Raw genomic sequence first — 16,612 nt, 5'->3', positions numbered from 1 at the left:
TGATGATGATGATCCCCCCTCAGAAGTTCTCTTTTTTTTCCAAGAGAGTGAGGAAAAAAAAAAGGGGGAGAAAACTGACCAATCCCCAAATAGCGTCTGATTTTACCTCGCGATGAAAACAAACCGGCTTGAAAGAATCGCGTACCTCTTGAGCCGCCTCTTTCTCCTCCTCGTCTCGCTGCCCGAGTATGTGAGGCGCAGAACAAAACAGTACATTTGTTTTCGCCGCTATTTTGTACCTCTCCGCTCACATCCCCAGTATGTGTTCGGCCTTAAAGTGTGCATCGCGACTCCCAAGGGTATCGTGGTTAGCTGGTGTTATCGATGCTTTGAAACGATTCTTTGTTTGACTACTCCGGGTAGCGGCGGATAAACCTGGGCAAGGGAGCCGCGGTTACTAAAAGTTTGAGAACCACTGTCTCAACCACAGAGTAAGAATAATATAGAGAGCGCGCGAGGGGTTACAATGTGAAGCAAAGATCCGGAGTCACGTGACTCCGGTCAAAAGGCTGGTCAGGGAATCTCGCTTTCAATGCTTTCCTTATTGCTATTCGTATGATGATCTACACGCGCTGTCTTATTTTTGATTAGAATGGCCAGCACTTGCGCAGCTTTCGGATGTTCTGAACGGTTTAGGAAAGGGGAACCAGTATCCTTTCACAAGGGAATACTTTTTTGCTTATTCCCCTTCTTATAAATTAAAAATTGGAATATTAAATTGACGATTCGATGGATTTCTGCCGTAGTCTCAGTTTTTAACGATTCCATTTTGGATTTAATTCAATTAAAGTTCCAAGTTTTGGTAAAATTCAAATGTCATGAGCCATTATTAAATGTTTTAATAGAATTTTTGGTAATAAATGATTGAAGTAATGAGTTTTATTAACTTTTAACTGAAATATACGTCTCTGCAAGATTTGGCGAGCTAGTGAGTTTATTCGAGTTTCGCTCAACTTGAAGAAAATATGCTTTACAGAATGAGGAATTTATGGCAAATATTTTATTTAAATAGAATGTAATGAAAACGCACCCTCTAGACAATGGCAGTTTTGCATAAAAATGTATAACTACCTCTAAAAATAGTATTTTTACCTCTCTTCACGCCTGAGATAAAACTATTACAGAAAATAAATGTTTTTATTGATTAATTTGTGTTTGCTGTATGTGAAATTGCCCTCAAACAACAAAAATCAATTAATTAATTGATTAATTAATACTTAAATAAAATAAACTTTGTATATCGGTTCAATTAATTTATTGATTAATTAATTTTCAGTCAATATCTTTATTAGGACCATCTGAGTTAAGATCTAAAGTCACTATTTGTACCTCAGATGTTAACTTGAAGAAAGAATCATTCTAAAAACTACTTAATGCCTAAAAAAGTGAATATTCACATATGTATACTTCTGGAGCGAAGAGGTTACACATATGTCACATGTAACATACATTTACGTACTCTAAATTATTACATATACACGCTACACGAAATTTCATTTCTTATAATTTAGAAAAGTACTGACGATGAGGTATTGCAATTTTCTTGAAAAATTCATTTTATTCCTGAAATATTATGTAAGTGTTTACATTTTTTTGTGATAAGGTTATAAAATGTTTTTCGAGAATGACTTTTACTTATTGTTTAAATATTTAATGACTGAATATGGTATGAGTGTGAATGTGTTACATTACATATGATGCATTATAATTATATACTCAAAATAAATGTATGATTAGAGTAATTTTAATGTTCTTGGAAGATAATTTTTATGTTTTAATAACCCCTAGTTAAAATAAATTTTCGAAATTAAAAGTGACAAAGTGAATGAGAAGAGAATATTTAAAAATATAAATGAAATAGGCTGTATATATAAGAGATAGATTTAAAAACTCAAAAGTCCTAAATTATTAGGAATTATCCCTTTTGGAAAATAAAAAAATTTCGTTTTTCAATATTTGTTTATATTATAGAATTGATTTTTTTTTTCGAATCCCTCATTCCCTAAATATTTTACAAAAGAATGAATGAAATTCATTGAAGAAATGAAGGAAAGTTTTCATCAAGTCGATCGAGTCAAATTTCGTTACAACAACATCCTAGCATTAACACGAAATCACTATGTTCTGCGAAAACGAGCCAAATGTAATAGCGCAGAACCTGTTCTTTCCCCGACAATACAGCTCATCTTTTCTTCACGTTCGACAAGTTTTATGAATAGCGTGCGCGGTCTATTATATCTTTAGTCTATGGTCTCAACCCATCCGGATTCGAACACCGTCACGGGCATGAATCTGATTCTGTAGTTCGGAATACGTTCGAGGACTTGGGGCGCGGTAGCCCGGTCGATAAGATGGTCGCCTAAAGTACCAAAGGATGTTTAGAGGTGTCGCGAGTTCGATACCCAGTTCGTCCTTGTCAGAAAACTTTCCTGACACAGGGGTACAACAAAAAACGGCGATTTGACCGCAGCAAAAATTGCTACCGCAGGGAGTCCCCCATCGAGGGGTTAGCGCACCAACCTCTCGATGAGTATGAAAAACAAGCCTGCCGTTCGGAATCGGCAATAAATTGTAGGTCCCGGTCTAATTAGCCCTCGTGTGCAGAAAATGACCGTGGTGCGACAAAAATGATCAAATGATCAATGAGTTCGAGGACTTGGTCCATTTGGAAGCCTATAATGTCATATGCCCACAACTGGGTGCAGGATCTTTCTTTCATACTTCGGAGTTGTAATTTGAGAATTCCTCGGTTCTTTCAATTTTTTTCATTAATGCTTTGATTAGAAAAGAACTTTTTTTTTGCTATATTCATCAGCCTTCCCCCACTCCCACTCGGCACATCCTAAGTCGAGGTCCTCGGCCAACATTTTTCATGTCCCCTATTTATTAAATTTATAGCATAAAAAAGCGAAAATTATGGGAGTTCTCGGGCACATGAGTCTTTTAAACTCTTCCCCCTCCTGGGGCATGTTACACAATCGATAAATGCTGGTGAGATGCTTGGACTCAATAAATAAACGCAAGTTTCCTTTTGCATTGGTGTCATCTGTGAGAATTTTTAGAGTATAAGGGGGAGGGGGTTGTTCATTTAGCAAGTAACCCTCTCTTCTTCTGAATGATATAGTTGAACAACTCTCTAGAACTCGTCAAAAATAAAATTCTTTTGTCTTTAGCATAATACAGTATTCGACGCAAGGAAAGATTTCCCTAGGCGCGAGATTCTTTGAGATGTGCAAGAACGAATTGGCAAGCGGATGCGGCCGAAGCGTTCGAATTAATGCATCTCCAAAACAACAAAAAATACAGTACATGTATTATGCGACTCATCTTTTGTAGACGGGAGTCGAGCGAATATTTGGCAACTTACAAAACGAGAGTTCGTTAACACCGTGTATGTGTGTTGTTGTTTTTTTTTATCGCGCACAAATAAAGAAATTCCTATTATAAGACTTGAGTTAGTGATCATTTTAACTATTTTTGCTATCTTCAGAAAATCATGTTCAGTGCAGTCACCATGACCGACAGAACTCTCAAGTCGAAATGACGACTTAGAAATCAGACGCTATGAAATTTTTTCTATGCGGATTTTTCACACGACAAATCGACCATTAGATTTAAAATAGAGGGTTCATATAGGGGGCTTGATCTGTACGATTAGGCTCTACAGCAGTGTTTCTCAAAGTACGCGTCACGGCTTTTAGGGGCATCGCTGTGAGCTGGACATATTGATTTGCGTGCCTATTTATGCATTGAAGTGGTCATTTTATATGGGAAAATATCTACCACGTTATTCTGGATAGCCGCAGACGAACCATGGTTTAGGCAAGGGAAGCGCAGGTGACGAAAGTTTGAGAACCGCTGTTCCACAGCAAGGGTGCTCAACCTTTTGGGAAGTACGGCCCCTTCATTGATTTGAAAGCTTGTCGCTGGCCACTTAATTATGTGATCTGGAATGATACTGACTACAAGTAATCTGTAAATCTGCCGCGGGCCACTAGAGTTATGTGGAACAGTGCCGCGGGTCACTTGAGCAATTTGAAAAGTGCCACTTTGTTCACAGATGATTCCGAGGGCCACAGATTGAGCATGTATGCTTGCCATGGGTGGAAATATGGGGGTGGGGCAGATGGAGCCGACTGATGATCTAATGTATAAGGTCGTTGTTGTGTTCCTCCCAGCCTTTCATGTCTCCGCCTATGATGCTTGCTCTACAATAACTGATGCCGACAATTTACTTATTCGAAAGTAAAACGGGGTGAATTGTGCAGTGGAGACAGATGGGGTTGTGGCACGACTAGGGAGGAGCAAGCGGGTCTCGTGGCCCGGGCGCTGAACCAGAGGGGGTGCAAATTTTACTCTCAAACCTCTCCTTCAACATTACAAGGGGGCACCAAAATGCGCACTTGCCCCGGGGACCAAACGTCTAGTAGAGGCCCGGGTCACGAGCTCCTAAATTACACATCTAGGTTATTTAGGTGGTTGTGATTGCAGATACAGTTAATGAGTCAAAAAGGAGTTGGGGAGGCGTATGATTGGCCGCTCAGAGAGGGATCGCGATGTCTGTCGATCGTCAATTAAAAATCTGCTGCTCCTCTTGTTTAAAGTGTTGATACAGTGGAAACTTTCGATAACGGACACCATTGGGGGACCGAAGATTTTGTCCGCTGATGATTAGCGCCCGTTAATCGATGGTAAAGTACACTGCTCAAAACAATTATGGGATATGTACTATTTATGTGAATTTATTAAATTTGGTTGATGTGAACTCTTGTGACACAACTTTTTGTGAATTCCTAATAATATGGTAATGGCTCTTGGGAAATATTTTATCAATTAAAATTACAATTAAATAAAAACTACATTTTAATTATTTCGAGCAGTATACGTTGAGGCCTGTCACACACAACATAATTTTTTAAAATAAAGTGTCGGTGTTTACAGAAGCTGTTTTTTATGGTAAGTTTCAATGTACAGGGTGTCGCCTCCATCCCAGAGCTGAGTTGAGAGTTAATCTTTAACTCAGATTTGCCAACACCATCTATAGCAGAAGGCCTCTGCACTTACTGAACTTAGGATACCTGACACTAAGGCTCGTGAGCACTTAGGATCTTTGACACGGAGGTTCTTGAGCACTTGGGATCTTTAACACTGAGGATCTTGGACACTTAGGATCTTTGACACGGAGGTTCTTGAGCACTTGGGATCTTTAACACTGAGGATCTTGGACACTATGGAACTTGATTGAAGGCCTGAGTAAGGATTCAAAGATACTGCGGGGCTGGGTTCTGTAGTGGAAGTGTCCTGTTGAGAGTTGGGACCCAGTGGTTGGTGATGCCACTCTTGAGGTGATGGTATTACTCTGACCACAGGATAGTACATTCCGGGGCAACATGTAGGTCAGCATCTGGAGGTTTTCCAATTAGTTATTGTCGCCGGGAGGCCATGCTCTGGGCCCGTAGGAGCATGGGATGGCAGCGAGTATGAGGCGTGCGATCTACAGTCATCATCCAATGATTGAGATTTATCATGAAATAGCGGCAGGTTTTGTTCTAGAACAAAAAGTCAACTAGACACGTGATTTTGGGTCACTCCCTTGTAGAGACGACGTGTTTTTTTCCAAAAAGCAATATTTGTCGACGCAATAGGTTTTTGATGATAGGAGGATGTGAATGGGCAGCTCCAAATATAATGTTCCATAGTTCCTTTGTTACCACATCCACACATATCATTACCGCTGCGTTTGAACCTCTTCAGATATACAGGGAAAGGGCCATGCTCAGAGGAGAGAATGATTCGTGAGCGAGACCATGGTCGATTGTGTGACAGCGAACACGTTTTATCATTCGATAAACCTTTCTTCCAGGTTCTTCCGAATCATTCCATCTACATTGCCACTCCGTAATCGCTGACCTTTTGAATAGATTAATGGCCGCTGACCGAGGAGGCTTGTAGCTTATGTCGATGCATTAATTCTGTGTGGCTGACTTGGCCAATTGATCACAACAAGCTCGTTTCCCAAATGACCAGTATGTACTTTAATCCAGTGTAGCGAAATGTTTGGGTTGTTGATCGATCTCAAGGTAAAAACGGGAAGATTGATCTCAGCATCTTTATGGTCTTTCATAGCCTGTAAGATTGCTATTAATTCTGCCTGGAATATTGAGTTTGAGTCTCGGATACGTTGTGACCAGCTGTGAGTAATTAGATTGTTCTCAAGAACCAGGTAAGCAGAGGCCGTGCCATCCAGTGTACGGGATGGCACGTATCCGTGTATACTGCTTTGCTTGGTAACGAAAGGGGAGGGGAAATATTTATCTGGCCCTCTGCAAATGCTATACCGGGATGAAAAGACCAGCAGGAGACTTTCCTCTCATAGGAAGACGCATATACCGTGTCTTGGTTACATGTGACATCCAATTGTAGCAAAAGCAGCTGATTCTGTCTGGCGATGAATAAGAGCTTGTAGATATATATGTCGAGAAGCAAATTACCAGATGCCAGCTGAAGGAAGTTGGTGGGTGTCGTTCGATATGCACTGTTTACATATAATAGGAGTTTGCGTTGTATGACAAGCAACCTGTTCCGCAGTCTACTCGACGGAGCTTCACGCCATATCTCGGCTGCATATGCTAGCTGGGGGAGAAGGATGGTAAGGTACCAAAATGTTCCTAAAAATTCTAGAGACTCCCCACGATGCCCCTGCTATCTGAAAGAGCTGTTGTAGAATTAAGCTCAACAGACTTTTTCTTGAGATGGAAGATCCAGTTGAAGCTTGCATCGAAATAAACTCCAAAGTACTTGAAGTGATGTACTGTCTTGAGAAGTTTGCTCATAAACAGAATTTTGGTCTGCCCTTTATATTTGTATGACCAGAAATAAAAGGTTTTATCTTGTTGGATCGCTAAATGATGCCACTGTAGCCAGTCTTGAAGACAATTTAGAGATTGCGTGCCCAATTCGTAGACTTCCTTCACAGTCGGAGCAGAGATGTCAATCTGTACAATGTCATCTGCATACGCTTGTATATGGGTCCCTGGTGGCCAGTTGAGTTGTAAAAGTCCATTGATCACAATATTCCAGAAATATGGTCCACTGCAAGAGCCCTGTGGACATCCCTGAAGTGGCGATTTCCAATACTGGCCTTACGTCAGTGGCAATCGAGATCTTTCGACCCATCAAAATATTAATGACGGCAGATCGGAGATTACTAGGAATATATTTGTAGATCATTAAGACTAATGATCGTCTTGACATCTAACAGTATAAAAGTAGAAAGGTTTCCGATGAATTTTTGAAGACGCATATGATACGGGGGGGGGCCCCAGCGTCCAAGGTGGAGTCGACTGATCTAATGTATATATGTATACATGGATTGGCATCATCATCATCGTGCCCCCCCCCCAGACTTCCAAGTCTATCTCCGCCTATGAGTGTATGAGGTTATGGATGGGATTCCTGGCTGGGAAACACACCATGTTGGAATCATTTATTGAAAATGTTCAAAAATAATGATGGAAAGTGAGAATGGGGAGCTTTGATTATAGGATTGGTGACTCCATCGAATTCTGGAGCTTTCCTGTTCACAAGTTTCCTTATAATGGTGTCGACCTCATGTCGTGCAATCTCCAATTCCTTCCATTTTCTCACATCCTGGAGTGTGTATCCTGATAGGTGTGGTAGGATCTGGATAGAGTTCCCCGCCCGCCCCCCCCCCCCATTGTCAACTGCACCTCGCACATTCCTGGAACAATTTAAATTCGATTTAGCATGTGTTTACTCCTATCAAATCGCATATCCGGAAATTTTATTTTACACGAAATTATTCTCACAAACGCATGTTGGACTTGAGTGTTCTATTTTGACATGGAGTACAGAGTGAAGTGTTGAGATGAGTTGAGTTCCGATGAATTTATTATTAGGTAATGTCCAATTAGAATTAGTGTTGCTGTAACGCTATGGATACGCAATCGTGTTTACACTTTCTGAAGCATGGGTCGGCAACCAGATTTACATAGCAATCTGCTGCTTTATGACGTTTCCCCCTTATCACAGATCGACCCCGATAGGACAAGAGTCCCAGCTATTTCGTTGTTGTCTTTTTTTGTTTTTCTTAATCACTAAAATACTGCCAAAGATTATTTCAGTTTTGTCTTTGGACTGTCGATTCAATTGTCTAGTGGATTTTTACCAATCTTGTACGTTTGCTATTAAATACGTTTACAATTTACAATAGTAATAATCCTTTCCCTGATAAATCAAAGAAGGAACCAACGATAAAGGCAAATAAGGAGGAAAAAGCCATGAGTGTGTTCCTAATGTGTGTGACACACTAAAGCCCCGTTCACATGTGCAAGATTGGGGGTCGCTTTAGTGGTAATTACCGGCATGACAACTTTTTTCCCCTTGTAGGGAAGAAAAAGGTGGGAGAGAAGCTCATCAAAAAAAGCCCATCTTTCTTGGGGTGAATTGGAGGCCGACACCGACCTTCTCTCCCATAATCCTTTGCGCCGCGAAAACTGCTATAAGCTCCTTCGTCAACCATCTTGAATCAATCACTTCCGTTCAACCTACGTAACCAGTGACGACTTCGGGAAAGAAGAGGGGGGGGGGGGGTGATTACCGGCATAAACTTAACGTCAAGTGAACGGTTTGTAGCGAAAATCCCCGTTACCGGGAACTTCCCGGGATGTTTTATTGTACATGTGAACGGGGCTTATAGGTGAAGTCTTCAGAGGATGAATACAACCGTTTTCGAAGCTGCCCCGGGGATCACTTAAAAGCAAAATCGGCCATTTAATGAAATGTAGTACATAATAATTCTTTTTTTTTTTGGTTAGCAGTAACACTAATAAAGGATTTGAACTCGAAATGTTCAACAGTAAAGCTTGTGAAAAAAATCAAAATTCAACCGTTAAAATAAATTAGTTTTTGAAATTATCAATAAAGCCGCTTGTTAGACATTCGTTGTTTTTTTAAATAAAATTTTGAAACTAATTCGAACGAGAATATTTTCTTATTATGTTGCCTTATTTTCTGTTACGTTATTTCGCGTGTGAACGATTCCACTAGAGAAAATGGAGTTTTTTGCCGAGCAATGTCACAAGATAATGAACAAATTAAACAAAAGATGTCTGGTGTTTAATTTTGTTCATTCTCTATCCAAAACATTGTCCAGTCATTATTCCGAGATAGCCAAAATATTTGGACTCAAGTTAGAGGGACCCTAATTCCTGCCTTGCCCAGACCTCCTCGTGTCTAGGTTTGACTCTGGCTGTCTGTAATTTATCTTTCAAATCAGCAGTGTTACTGCGATATTATTTAGGTCCAAATTTGAAAAAAAATTTAATTTTGCATAATTTCAAACTCAGGACTCTCACTTTTTCTTGATTAAAACTGTTAAGCATCAACGGGAGAAAAAAGTCATTGCAATGTATTATTTTCTTTTGCGTAAAATTCTGAATGAATCTCATTGAATATTTACCATTGTTTCATGAACATATCAGAAATCTCGTTAGATCGCAACGAATTTCAACTTTTCCTCAAACATTGAAGAAAAAAAAATTCAGATGATACCACGCTAATTAAACGTAAAAAACAGTCGAAAACAGGGATGTCAACTGCAGGGAGAGGAGGAAGCCTCGTGAAAATGATATCTGGTTAAAATTTTCGAAAAACCTTTCTCGCCGGGGGGCCTCAGAAAAATATTTTTTATTCAGGACGTGGCTAAGACGGTCCTTAATTACGGTACTCCTAAGCTGGCCTTTGTTAAAAACATCCTCGATCTGATTGAGGTCGACCACTTCCAACTCTCCAATGGGAGATAGTGGATCGCTTCTAGCAGTGTTCACCAATGTTGGATGGAGAGAGGAGGCCGTGGGAGAGACGTCATGAGAGGTGGTGGCCCAGGAGCGTCGTCTCCTATGATCTGGCCGGGTAGAGGAAGACGTTCCTTAGTACGGAAAACATTGCATGCCCCCCCCCCCCCCATGTTTCGAGAGGAGACTCGTCTTTTGCGTCTACTTACCACAGAGTACCTCAGGAAAAAGCCTCGTTTTCGAATCTTTTCGCGAACTTCCCTGGTTCGACCCACCTGATTGGTCGTGGAAGAGTCACGTGACAGCAGCATCACAGGCTTTCACTCCCTCTTTCGGCAAAAGCCCGCGAAAAAGATTACTTACTATAGTGTATTTTGTTCTCGCTCCCTTCCTCTCCCCTCCCTATAGGAGCGGGAACAAAATCACCAGAATGCGTGTCTAAAGATGATTTTGCAAAAATCTGGAATCTTTGTGCGCCAAAAATTCCAAAATACCAAGCATGTGATATTTTGTGGAAGAGCCACACTCAAGGGGCCAAAGAGCAGCATGTGGCTCGCGAACCGCGGTTTGCCGACCACTGGTTTAGGCCACTAACTGAACTGGTCTTTTCCTCTGTAGGTCATTCATTTCGTCATTCACACGTTTACTATCGCTCTAAGAAACTATTTTGCTCACTCACGTGCTTGCAAACTCTCTAGGTTACTTTCTTGGTCACTCACGGACCTGTCTAGGCAGAGGTGGATTTATTGAAGGTTATACAAATTTCACCGCACTTCTCCCATTCTACTAATTTTCTTGGCCCCTCTGAACTCACTGCCCTTTGCTATAACCCCTGGGTCCTCTAATCCCCCCCCCCCCGTAAATACCACACTGCTTCAGTGGCAGGACATGCAAGTTCAAAATCTGAGCGTTGTAGAAAAAATATAAGAAACAGCAGCAAAAAAAAAGTGAATCGAGTTGAATATTTCATGAACTAATAGAGTTATGAATTATTAGTGCAGTAGACTCTCGCTAATCTGGCACATATCACACCAGGGTGTGCTGGGTCACCGAAATCGCCGAATTACTGCAAGTTGATTGAAAAAGCCCATTCAAATGATATAAACTTCTGTTCATAAACATAAACTGTGATATGTTTTCCTCTTCTATGCTCGGAGAAAACCTGCCTAAAAACGCCGGATTACTGGAGGGATTATTGAGAGTCTATCTCTATACGTAGTAATAAGATGCTTTATTTGAAGGCAAAGAATATGGGTTTCCGACGCAAAAATTTTCGTAAATCAGCTGTACAAAGCTGGAAAGTTTTAATGAATTTTATTGATTTTATCGTCGTCTTTGAAAATTATAAGCCGTAAATGAGGAAGTTAAAAGGTATTATTTGTGAATACAGACATATATCATCAATGGGCAAAGCTTAGTGTTTTTACTGTAGTGTTTCTTTCCATTAGATGAGAGGATACAAGTTTGGTTATAAAATTTTTTGAATTCCTACAATCATTCACAGAAAGACAAATTTATTTTCTAGAACGTGAGTAATTGAGAGAAAAATGCTTAATGTTCCCTAAACAAATAACCAAGTCTTCTAAGCGTATTCGTGAACACCAAAAGTTGCTGAAGTGAGCGGAGTTCGGCTGTGGGCGCTTGAGTTTCCAGCAGTGGTTTCACCTTTTCTGTGCATACGCCAAGCAGACCAAGGGTAAAGACTAAACAAGGTACTGAGCGAAACGAGCAGAGACCACAGAGGGTGCACCTGAGGGTCCCTCATGGATGGAAACCAAGTTCCTTTGGTCAAGTCCAATGCTGGGTAGCAAGTACTGAGCTGATATGAATAGAGTACGAGCCAAGCAGAACCAGCTGAAGGCCTCTCATGAATGGGCTGGCAAATAAATGGACTACGGAGCGAGACAAGCAGAGAACACAGAGGGGCCCACCTGGGGGGTTTCTCATTGACGTAAACTAAGCTCGTTTGGCCAGTCTCAGCGGCGGCACGTAAAATCTGAATAGATAACAAAACTATCCTGTGCTGTACTGAAACCGAAACTGTCTTATCATGGACCCTACACGTGAAAGGGCAAAAGCTGCGCCGCTCAGATTCTGCTTTTTTTCTGATAGCATGTGGCCATTTGAAGTTTTTGTGAGCGGTCACATACATTTTTCGCAAGTACAGTGCAACCCGTTACGGGTTAAGGGATTGTCATTGGGTGTCCGCAGTACATACTTAATTGACAACTGCTTTGTTTTTGTGTACCGTGGTTTATGTTAATTTTTTTTCTCCAAATATTCAAGGGTCGTTTCTATTAAACGAGGTTTCTGGTATCCGAGATAGCTCAGAATTGGTTTCCTCTGGTTGACCGAGATCCTTACTTTATTCATATTATTTTGCGTAATTGTTATCAAAACGTCGCAGAGAGAAACGTTTAATACTTTCACAGGGATCAAAAAATACATTAATAAGGAAAGTATCTACCTACTTTCACATGAAAAGCTGGGAAAAAATATTTATCGAATACACACATACGGATGTATTTTTTATTTGTGTTTATTTTGTCCGGTTAACTGTAAGTCTTAATTTTTATGAAGCAAAAGAGAAGGAAGTAGGCTTTTGGCCTGGCTACACAGTTATCAGCGTTTCCATTGTTGTTTTGACTTTCATATTTGATTAACTGGACAGTGAAGTTTCCTCAGAATTTCCATTGCCAAATCCAATATACCCGTCTCAGTTATTTATCATATCATATATATCATTTTTTTCACATCTATCATTTTTTATATTTTGTCAATTGAATGTCTATTCATTTTTATTCGCATTTGATCTTTTCAATTCACTATTTTGTACAAATATAAGTTATATCATGACATGTATCGCATAACGTTCAGTGACCAACTTTCTTCAGAATTCCTATTGCCCAACTAAATTAACATCAAATTCTCAATTAGAATAGTTAGAGGAGAAAGAATGTTCTCAAAACAACTGAACATGAACAATATTCTACAATTGCTTTTATCCCATCCACCCTATCCTAACTGTGATGTTTGCCATTGATTGTCCTGTGTGGCAAATCAGCGTCAATTTCCACTTGCAACTCCGGTCTTATTTGTATATACTGTGTTTTGTTTTGTATATGTACACGCATAAAATGTTCTCTTTCCAGAATGATAGACACCTTTCTTTCAAACCGAGCACAGTTCAGGTCTATCACCATTGGTCGATTTACTACCTAGTGAACTGTGCCGGCAGTGTAACTGTGTGTGTACCTACCAGTCTGAACGCGTATGTAGTGTTGTGTTTGATTTTTCAGTGCTGCCATCTATATTTCAGAATTGAAGTGAGTGATGTGTTATGATTGATTACATTTGTGCTGTTTGTAGGTCTGTTGCTCTCTGTGGCGAGACTTTTTAAAGAGATCGGCTCGCATTCGCGCCTTGATGTTGGGAACCACAGAAAACCAACTTCAGCCGACCTCCACTGTGACGGTGGGGTAGAATGATAGACACCGACGGCCAGAGGGTCTGAGACAAGGGACTTAGATCCTTGAACCCATCAACCGGTGGGTGGTCAGAGACAGGGTACGTTGATGGGAACGGATGGACTTGTGTCGCTGGATGAACGGCCACATGATTTTATCCTGTTGGTTCAATGGACTGGAGAGCGCTGGATGGTGGCATTCTTCGTGGACATGGCGAGGTCTCGGGTTCGCGGGTGTTTTCGCTGGTCGATTGCGTTTGTCGGAGGCTCGGAGGTGCAGTGCTATCGGGTGTTCCGTCAGTTCTCCTCGTTGGCCTCTGGGCTCCTCCGTGAGTTGTCGTGACTGTCTTGGAATGGCGGGGGGTCCCCTGTGGGGTTGCGCCCTGTGGCTCTTGAATCGAAATGCCAGCTGGGCCTAGATACCGGGGATTACGCAAGGTAATCTGCTTATATTCCGCAAGCGACAGAGCAGAGGCCATGTTTGGTTTGGTGTCTTCTTCACGTACAGAGCCCCTGTGGCCAGTCTACACGGGTCTCCTTCTTCTTCACGTGCAGGGCCCCATTGGCCTAACTACACGGGTATCCCTCTTCTTCACGGCGGCTTCATTTTATATGGCAGCATTGCTCATTTACTTTAAAAATGCGAGCGCAGTCAAGTTTATTACATTCTTTGGGCAATAGGTTTGTCCAACCATGGTACGCAGCATCCGATGTATGCATGGACATATCAAATATTCCTTTTTGGATGTATCACTAGTTTAGAAAGTGATGTGCTGACACTTCAATTCAAGTAGTGACTTGACCATAGATAGCGTAAATCTGACTCACGAAATATACTTAAATTGCAGATAACGGCTGTTATATAAAGTTTATTAATTTGAAGAAACACGGTACGTTACACATATACGAAACGAGAATACACGGACACAGTAAAATGACATCTTGACTCTGCAAGAAACGAAAGCCTTCTGTCTCAAAACAGCGAAAGAGAGGTAAAGAAAAGGCGCGCTCAAGAAAACGACGTGGTGGCAGATTTATTATATTGGAATGCCAACACCTACGCACTCCTGCCGACATCACCGCCACACCTTGAATCTTTTATTGCATGATCTCTCAAGGCCCGTTTTCATGTGGTGAGTGATTAAGTTGGTAACTAAATTTTAAGTTACCGATTGTTCAGAAAAGTGTCCCACGATAAGTAGTAAGTAGATGCTCGTTGGATAATTTTTACGGAGGCAAGCGCAGTTGACGCATGCGCGCTACATTCCACAACGGAGGGAGAGAGACGCAACTCGCGGGAGAATAATAGTAATGAGATTTTTTTATATATCTGGCATTCTCAAAGAGGTTTTTTTTTTCAAAGCTCATAGCTTCCGCAACAATGGATGCAAATGATCCGGTAGAACTAACGAATACTGTGATCAGAGCCACATTATGTTTTTTGTTTTTTTTTTAAGAATACATTTATTCACCTTCACTTATACGAGAGGGGAAAAAAAGGATACACAACATATTATAGACTGACGTAAATATCGATTATATGATATTTTAATCGAAGTTATAGAGGAGATAAATTATGTAAGCCGAATGGGAGAAGATTCTTGGCGTTTGTAGGAAATTCTAAGGGTTAAAAATTAAATAATAAAAATTCTTTACACATAAAAATTATTTGAAATTTTATTATTTTTTTTAATTTAATGCAGATGCTATCTTTGTTAAATATTTGATTATGTATTTTTACAATAGATGACGACAAATTCGTTCTGGATGAGAGAAATATTCCCCCTCCCGTCAAGTTTTTAATTTTTTAATATATAATAAATCTTCCACACCAGCACCCGATATATTTTTGAATCTTCAATTTTTTTTTTAAACTCCTGGCAGCACGTCGACCGAATATTCCACAGTTTCTACTATTTCCAACATCGATTAATTTTTAGCTTGTTTGTTAAGGTAGTTTTCATTTCTATAGTTCAACAAACTTCCATGGTGAAGATACTCTTCAACAAACTTTATAAGGTTATGTCCTCTGGCCACTTCACCATCCTGTATTTCCGTGGAATTCTAGCGAAACGGTAGGAGAAGACGGAGCATAAACAGGTTCACGCTTGAGATCAAAATAAACCCCTCTGTGAGAGAGCAAAAAGACCCCTCCAGAGCGGCAGGTCACGCCCACTGGCGTATGTGCATAAGTCTACTTAACCGGAAAAAATAGAACCGTTTTTATTTCACTTAACCACTAAATCACTTGTGCACTTGCCTCTTACCAACTAAAGCCGTGTAAACGGCCCTTATCGCCTGCATACATTATAACGTACTTGCCAACTTAAAATTTAGTTACCAACTTAATCACTTACCGCGTGTAAACAGTCTTTTAAATGAATTAACTCCATGTGTAATGGTTTTTGATAAAAGGGGAAAAAAAAACTTGAAAACTTGCAGCCATAAATGATGCTATATGTATAGTTAAATCTACATTTAACATAGGATTGTTTGAGTATGTTGATGGTCAGGGCCTGAGTTTGATGTGAGGGGGCGCCTTAGGCAAACCAGGCCCCAGTGACTATAGGGTGAAAGATGCTTGGTTAGTCAGTGAATATATGTTGCTTAAATTTTGGGTCCCAAATCATGGGGCCTTGGGCAAATGCCCCACTTTTCCAAGTGGAAATGAGACACTGTGTATGGTTCTTTCAAATTTGAATAGCCTCATATTGTTTTGTTCATTCAATAGCTATTGTCGATTTAAAAATTGTTTCAGGAATATTTTTTAAAATTAATTTTTAATTTTCTATTAGGTTGACATCAGGAAAATGGATCGTCTACGTAGGAGTTTAAGGGACAGCTTCAGGAAAAAGAAAGATTCTGTGCCAGAATGCAGTCGGCCTCATCAGTGGCAAGGGGATGAAGCTGCTGTGCGAGGAGGAACGTGTAGTTTTTCTGTCAAAGTAAGTGCAAACTTACGGCAGGGTGGAATGCATGGAGGGGCATTCCTCCCCGCCCAGCGTCAAAGGTGGAGTTGAGTGATCTAGTGTATATATGAATTATCATCGTGCCCCCCAGCAATAATGACCTCGCCCCTCCCAGACTTTCAAGTCTATCTCCGCCTATAAGCCGAGGACGCTGTGAGTGGTTGAACACCCTCAAAATTAATTCTGAAATTAAAATTTCCTTCATAACTCTCAAGACGAGCACCCATAAGCCCTTGAGCAAAGAAGAAATCTTTCTCTCTCCAAACTTTGTGGGATCACAAACACACACACATACAAACCTGTGAACCTGACACATTTGTCCTCACTCATGCTCATTTATAACTACAAATACAACCAAAAAT

General features: G+C 40.5%; 1 protein-coding gene across 2 annotated transcripts in view; it reads left to right on the top strand.

Annotated features, from left to right (window-relative positions):
• The window catches only part of LOC149064506 (protein numb-like), a 253,792-nt gene that overhangs the window by 211,311 nt on the left and 25,869 nt on the right, over positions 1-16,612 (top strand). For both annotated transcript variants that reach the window (XM_089254894.1, XM_089254895.1), the window contains exon 2: positions 16,077-16,226. In XM_089254894.1, coding sequence (XP_089111020.1) covers positions 16,077-16,226 — 150 coding nt within the window. The remainder of the gene's footprint in view (positions 1-16,076; positions 16,227-16,612) is intronic.

The sequence above is a fragment of the Pholcus phalangioides genome, unplaced genomic scaffold (assembly GCF_987345545.1).
Source record: "Pholcus phalangioides strain wild (caught in Gottingen) unplaced genomic scaffold, Ppha-v1.0 ptg000042l_1, whole genome shotgun sequence".
Lineage (NCBI taxonomy): Eukaryota > Metazoa > Arthropoda > Arachnida > Araneae > Pholcidae > Pholcus > Pholcus phalangioides.
Note: the sequence above shows the minus strand (reverse complement) of the source record. Positions and strands in the feature narration are given on the sequence as shown.